General features: G+C 40.6%; 1 protein-coding gene across 1 annotated transcript in view; it reads right to left on the bottom strand.

Annotated features, from left to right (window-relative positions):
- ALG6 (ALG6, alpha-1,3-glucosyltransferase) overlaps positions 1-7635 on the bottom strand; it is a 38354-nt gene that overhangs the window by 21774 nt on the left and 8945 nt on the right. The window contains exons 3-4 of the mRNA XM_006089770.3: positions 4265-4354; positions 1994-2082 (exon numbers count right to left, since the gene is read on the bottom strand). Of these exons, the coding sequence (XP_006089832.1) occupies positions 1994-2082; positions 4265-4354 (179 nt within the window). The remainder of the gene's footprint in view (positions 1-1993; positions 2083-4264; positions 4355-7635) is intronic.

The raw sequence follows: 7635 nt of genomic DNA, 5'->3' as shown, positions 1-7635 counted from the left end.
CTAAAAAAAGTTTTTAACATAAAGCAACTCATAATTCTGAATATCCAATCCTTTTAGAACAAAGAAAAACAAATACTGTACATTAAGTTCTTCAACAGTACAACACAGCCATCCAAAAAGCCTATTTTTTCTTGCACTACACTAAATACAGTGTCCAGAATAAGGTAAATGACAGAAAACTGTCAGTGTTAGATGTGTGTAATCTATTTTCTGCTCCAGATGCCACATTTAAGATGACACTGACAGACTGAAACATATTCCAAGTAGCACAACCAGAGGCCTCAAGACCGTAATCGCATTCAGCAAATGGGTCATCTAAGAAATAACTAAAGGATCTAAGGATGTCGAACCTCCTCAGGGAAAAGGTGACTTCAAATGTCTTTAGGGTATTAAGTATATAAAGGACCAGTCTTGTTCTATGTAGCCCAAGCATATCAAACTTAAAGGCTAACACAGGCTAAACAAACAAGGCATGTGGCCCATGGGCCATGAGTTTGACATGCTTGATGCAGCCCAAGGAAATGGAACCTAAAATACCTAGTGGAAGTTCAATAGAAGTTCAATAGAAGAAGGGCATTTTCAATGATTGGGGCTCTCTGAAAACAAAATAGTCTCTAAAGAGAGTGAGTTCCCTGCAGGCATAGGTATTGGTTCAGACGCTAAAGAGTCATGTGGTGAGTATGTAGTTCAGAGGGGACTAAAGCATTGTGGAGAAAGGGGAATGGTGTGGGAAAGGAAAAGATAGGCAAAACAGATATCTCTTGGGCCTGAGATTCCATGCCTGGATGAACAGTAAAGAGAACTCTACCAAATTTAGACTAATTGAGGAAAAGGTCCAGGCTAGCATCCTATATAATAAAAGCCTAATATGCTAAGGGTCTGGTCGTCCAGCCGTCCATTCAACCAATCAAAGCATAATATGCTAATGATATGCTAAGGCCGCTCAACCGCTCGCTATGATGTGCACTGACCACCAGGCGGCAGACACTCCAACTAGTAGGTTAGCTTGCCACTGGGGTCCGGATAATCAGAACTGAGCAATGGGCTGGATATGCCCTGGAGCCCTCCCGCGGTCCCTCCCTGGCTGGCCAACCTCCCACGTCCCTCCCTGGCCTTGATTGTGCACTGGTGGGGTCCATCAGCCTGGCCTGCACCATCTCGCAATCCGGGACCCCTCGGGGGACATCGGAGAGCCGGTTTTGGCTCAATCCCGCTCAACGCAGGAGCTGCCCCCTGGTGGTCATTGTGCTCCCACAGGGGGAGCGCTGCTTAGTGAGAAGCCGGGCTCATGGTTGGTGAGTGCAGCAGCAATGGCAGGAACCTCTCCCACCTCTGCAGCAGCACTAAGGATGTCCAGGGAGCAGGCCTAAGCTGTCAGTCAGACATCCCCCGAGGCTCCTGGACTGTGAGAGGACGCAGGCCAGGCTGAGGGACCCCCTGCCCGAGTGCACGAGTTTCATGCACTGGGCCTTTAGTTAAAGTATAAATCGTGTAAAGCTTTTAGAACAGCACACAATAAATGCTCAACAAACATTTGTTGAATTGATTAATTTAGCAACAATGGACAGCAACACAATGAATGAGATATGACTGTAAAGTTTACTTTAAGAAAAAGTCTAAAGGGATTTGGAATTAGGATATTAACACAACAACCTAAACAACTAAAACTTCAATTTATAGTTATCAGACCTAAAGTGAGCTATTAATCTCATTTACCTGTGCCTCAGTTTCTTCACCTTAAAATAAGTATAATAATTGTATTTACCTCATTGGGTATTCAAATTATTAAGTAGAATAATCAATGTAAAGCTCCCAGAATTATTCCTTTCTACTCTTTTCTCTTTTAGCTCACAAATATATTTTGAAATCTACATATATATGCATATGTATAGTTGTACAATTTTAAAAGTAAGTAGGAATAATAACAGAACCTTTGACCAGTTCAAAAAATGTTTGAAAGTCAAATTTTTACTCAAACCTATTGTTCTTTTACCTGTTGCACGCATGAAGAGCTTGTGTGCCTCACTCTCATATCCACGTGAGGTATGGAGAGCAATCCAGTCTGGATTTATAACCTTTGCCCTGCAAATCAAAGCATATATATATACACTTCATTCCCCATCATTTTTAGCAATAAGGATATCTGAGGACATATGAATCTATTTTGAGAAGTGGCCACTGCTCTTATAAAGCGATCAAGTCAAGGCTGATACGTGAGTCTTTTTATTTAATCATGTGAAATGGACTTAAGCTAAAAAACAGAGTCTGCCTTGCTTATCTCCCAATGAAACCTTGTAACATGGGTAAGAACCCTACCTTGGCAATTCTTCCAGTGTAAAAACAATCTGATGTGTGACATTTCACTTATTAAGCACATCTATAATAATAAAAGTATAATATGCTAATTAGACTGGACAGCCGAACGACCTTCTGGACTCATTCCGGACATCATTCCAGACAAAGCTGCGGCAGTGGGGGCCAAGGCAGAGGTGGTTAGGGGTGATCAGGCCAGCAGGCAAGCAGTTAGGGGTGATCAGGCAGGCATGTGAGTGGTTAGGGGTGATCAGGCAGGCAGGAGAGTAGTTAGGGGTGGTCAGGCAGGCAGGCGAGTGGTTAGGGGTGATCAGGCAGGCAGGCGAGCAGTTAGGGACAATCAGGCAGTCAGGCGAGCAGTTAGGGATGATCAGGCAGGCAGGCAAGCGGTTAGAGGCAATCAGACAGGCAGGCGAGCGGTTGGGGTGATCAGGCAGGCAGGCGAGCAGTTAGGGACAATCATGCAGGCAGGCAGAGTGGTTAGGGGTGATCAAGCAAGTAGGCAAGTGGTTAGGGGCGATCAGGCAGGGAGGCGAGTGGTTAGGAGCAATGAGGCAGGCAGGCAGAGTGGTTAGGGACGATCAGGCAGGCAGGCAGGCGAGCAGTTAGGAGCCAGAGGTCCCAGATTGCGAGAGGGATGTCCCCCGAGGGGTCCCAGATTGTGAGAGGGTGCAGGCCGGGCTGAGGGACCTCTCCCTTTCCCCCTCCCCTGCACAAATTTTGTGCACCAAGTCTCTAATATTTTATAAAGAACAATATGCTAGTATTGACCAGAGGATCATCCTATATAATAAAAGGCTAATATGCAAACTGACAGAATGGTGGAATGACTGGTCGCTATGACACGCACTGACCACCAAGGGGCAGACACTCAATGCAGGAGCTGCCCCCTGGTGGTCACTGCGCTCCCACAGGGGGATCACTGCTCAACCAGAAGCCGGGCTCACGTCTGGAGAGCACAGCAACGGTGGCGGGAGCCTCTCCTGCCTCCATGACAGCACTAAGGATGTCCAACTGATGGCATCCCCCATCAGTCGGACATCCCCTGAGGGCTCCCAGACTGTGAGAGGGCACAGGCTGGGCTGAGGGACTCCCCCCAACCCCGAGTGCATGAATTTCGTGCACCGGGCCTCTAGTGTTTTATAATTTATAATCTTTTCAGTTATCATAACAATCAGCTATAATAAATATCTATTAATCACAAATCATTGCATAAAACTAAACATAATGGTTAAAGATAAATTAAGTTGCAATTATATTACATTACCCTGAACACTGCAAAATATAACTGTTTATCATGTAGTTTTGGAACTCGTTTTTAATCCAGGAAACTAATTTTTACAAAATAAAAAATAGTAAAACAAATAATTTGAAATTTGGAAGATACTGTGAAATTCCTCAAATTTCTGCTGACACACTTCAAGTGTGAAATGGAATAGCACTACAGAGTAGAACTGGGTCTCCACCAAACAGAGGTTCCTAATCTTCAACAAACCACTCCATTTCTGTAAAAGAAGGAATTCCAATCCTGATCTTAAATCACAAGTGAAACACTACAGTAACTCTAGTTTCTAACTTGACAGATTAGTCAGAATACCATATTTTTCATATACTTCAGGCCATTCCAGAAAAAAAGCTTTCCTATGCACAACTCACCATATTAGACATATTTCTCAGTTGTCCATGCATAATTGGTAACAACTCCACTTCAAAACAAAGCTAATTTTCACCTTTCTTTCTAGCCTGTCCTCCAAAGGAATTATAAAAATGTTCAAAGTCATAGTTAACTTTCTTACAACCCTACTGTAAAGAAAGGTATAGTGCTTTCTTTACAAACATAATACAATAGTAGCTACAATCTCTCCTCTATTCAACAAAGCCAGATCCTACTGTTTCTACTAAATCTGCTAAGGACATAAATATTTAGTTACATTAAGGAAGAAAAACTTACACATATGCACATAAAAGACTATGATAAGCTGTAAGAGGTGGATAATCCAATCCCCAATATAGTAAATTGTTATCACTGCTGTTAAAATACCTAAAAAAAAGAAAAAGCATCATTCAATTAATCAATATTCAGAACATAGATTATATTTAACATCTTGTCTCATTTAATTTAATTAAAATGAAAAGATATGTCAGATAAGTTAAAACATTTTTATCTAAACTTTCTTGTCTTTCACCCTTCTAAAAATTTTTGTGAACTTACAATTAAAAGTTATTGAGTAGCGTGACTAAATAATTTATTGTCTAAACCAACACACTCTTGAAAGTGAAAGAATAAGCTATTCATATTAAGCAAGAACAACAGATGCAAACCAAGACTGTCCTAGACAAACCAAAACTTAGTATCACTCACTATTAGTAGACTTAATCGATGACTAACACTTGTATAAAATATGCAACAAAAAAAGACAAATTGCTTCTTAGAGTCTAACAAATTAAAGAAACAATATAAAATCACAATGTTAAAAAGTAATAAATCAATATCAAAGAACACATACAGATGTGGTTTATGGGAGGAGAAATACTTCGTGAAACAGATAGAAAACTTTGAAAACAAATCAAGATGTAACTGGAGCCTATGTTTTACAAGATTCTATAAATTAAGGAAGAAAACTAGATCTAACATTCATAAACCAATAGGCTCCTTCAATTGGCCAGAATGGGAAGAAACTATATACAATTACTATGACTCAATAAATGAAAATGAAATTTACATAAAACAGGTTTCTGTTATATCCTTTATAACGAGGCAGTTTCTTCTACCCAACTTATTTTCTCAATCATAAGAATTTACAAACATGGAGACCAAACCATATAACTCACAAATAACCATCATTCATAAGCCTGTTTCAAATGGGTAACAATTTCTCAGCATCACAATCTCTTACTTTGGGATTTTAAACAAATTTAAGTTAGCATTCATCATGATCCCAAGCCTGTTAATGTTCATTCTCTTAATGTCAGTCACATAAAATGTAGGTTTGAATGGAGTGACCTGGGATAATAAAATAATTGAAGTGTGCCAGACAGCCAAGAGGTGTGGGTAAAGTACTATCGTGTGGTACTGGCTGGGGGTGGGTGTCCACTCCAGCAGCAACGTCCCCGTGAATAATCCTGGATCCTGGATCTGGGCTGGGACCTGAAGCCGAAAGGCAGTGAATCCAAGAATTTCCACGTTAGCTGGAGCCACTGTTGACAGCTTGAATCTGGGACACTAGGACAGCCAACAGTGGGGACCAGAGGACCTACTTCTCTAAACAGGGTTAACTGAAGACAGGCACAATAACACAACTGTGCTATTTCCAAATTCATGTCACTACAGGGCATATTAACAAAGTTTTATTATATCTACCTCATAAAGTTGTCAAAGGACTGAGTTAAACATGTAAAGCTGTTAGGTCACTACCTGACACAAAGTGAGTGCAAAATAGTTCTAATCGATTATTAGCCCAAAACTATTGGATGGTCCGGTTGATGTGGCTCAGTGGTTGAGCATCAACCTATGAACCAGGAGGTCACAGTACGATTCCTGGTCAGAGCACATGCCCGGGTTTCGGGCTCGATCCCCAGTCGGGGGTGTGCAGGTGGCAGCCAATCTACGATTCTCTCTCATCACTGAATCTCTCTCTTCCTCTCCCTTACTCTCTGAAATCAATCAATCAATATATTTATTTACTTAAAAAAACTATTAGATGGACAGAGCAATGGAAAACCAACAAGAATTTAAGAGTTACATTTTGACAACCACAGTTTGATTTGGCTTTCAGCTTCTTAGAAGTCAAAAGCTATTTTTCATTTACTTAAACCTTGAGATCCACTGGAGATAGGTAAAAGAGGTGCTATAAGCATACAAAGATATATACTAATAGTATACACTGAGTGGCCAGATTATTATGACCACCCCATCAGTACAATGAAGTGAATTAGTTATGCAAATAATAATAATAATAATAATAAAACCTTGAGAGTATTTGCTTAGGAAGTTTTCAATATTCAGTATTTTTGGAAGTGTCAATGAAGTACTGACGGGGTGGTCATAATAATCTGGCCACTCAGTGTATATGATTAATAGTAAAAATGATTAACAGATATACTCTAACTGGTTGGACTAGAAAGAAAGAAAGTTAGCATTAACAATGGTGCTCCCTAGTCTTATGGAAATGCATACATAAGAAAAGAGAAATTCATGGAAAAGAAACTTAAAAGTGTTTTAAGTACCCTGGCCAGTGTGGCTCAGTGGAGCATTGTCCAGTAAAACAGAAGGAATTCCCCATAAGGGCACATGTCCAGGTTGAGGGTTCGGATCACTGGTTGGGGCCTGCGTGGGAGGCAGCTGATCAGTGTTTCTCTCCAACATTGATGTTTCTCTCCCCCTCTCCCTCTCCCCTCTCTTCTCCTTCTCTTTCTCTTTCTCTCTCTCTCTCTCTCATCAATAACATGAATAAAATTTAAAAAAATTTTCAAACAACGTGCTCAGGCTAGGTGGACTCTTCCCCTAGTCCAGGGGTCGGCAAACTGCGGCTCGCGAGCCACATGCGGCTCTTTGGCCCCTTGAGTGTGGCTCTTCCTAAGCCTTAGGAGTACCCTAATTAAGTTAATAACAATGTACCTACCTATATAGTTTAAGTTAAAAAAATTTGGCTCTCAAAAGAAATTTCGATCGTTGTACTGTTGATATTTGTCTCTGTTGACTAATGAGTTTGCCGACCACTGCCAGGTATAAAGCATGCCTGCTCAGAGAGCCGGGTGTTTCTTTTTACTAATGATTGCTTTAAGGGTGGGAAAAATTTTGCTCCTCAACCAAAAGAGAGGTAAAAAGGAGGTATTGCTATAAAGTAACAATGATTGTAGCCCTGGCTGTCATCTACTGACCAGGGTGTGAAAAGTCAACATGCCAAGAAAAAAGAACAGGGCAAAAAAGAAAATGCCCGAGTCCTATCACTGAGCCACTTCAACAGCTCTGCAAAGACCTGCTTCTTGAGATAATTATTCTCTTTCTTATATGTTCCTAACAAAAACTTGGCAAGACCTCCTCCAGAGGAAATATTTTTAGCCTATAAACTAACACAGTTTATGTTTAGAGGAGCTTCTAAGACACAGACTGCTCTATCATCAAAGTTTTAGCTCAGTACCATATTCATTCTGGTAACTGAGTACAGAGTATGATATTTCAAAATGGGCCTACAGTAAGCAAGGTAATATATGTGACATCAGTATACAGGAAGATGAGGATGCTCAAACTAAAAAATAATATATATATATATGTATATGTATATGTATATGTATATGTATCTGTATATGTATGTGTGTGTG

Source organism: Myotis lucifugus, unplaced genomic scaffold (assembly GCF_000147115.1).
Source record: "Myotis lucifugus unplaced genomic scaffold, Myoluc2.0 scaffold_63, whole genome shotgun sequence".
In the NCBI taxonomy this organism is placed as follows: Eukaryota; Metazoa; Chordata; class Mammalia; order Chiroptera; family Vespertilionidae; genus Myotis; species Myotis lucifugus.
Note: the sequence above shows the minus strand (reverse complement) of the source record. Positions and strands in the feature narration are given on the sequence as shown.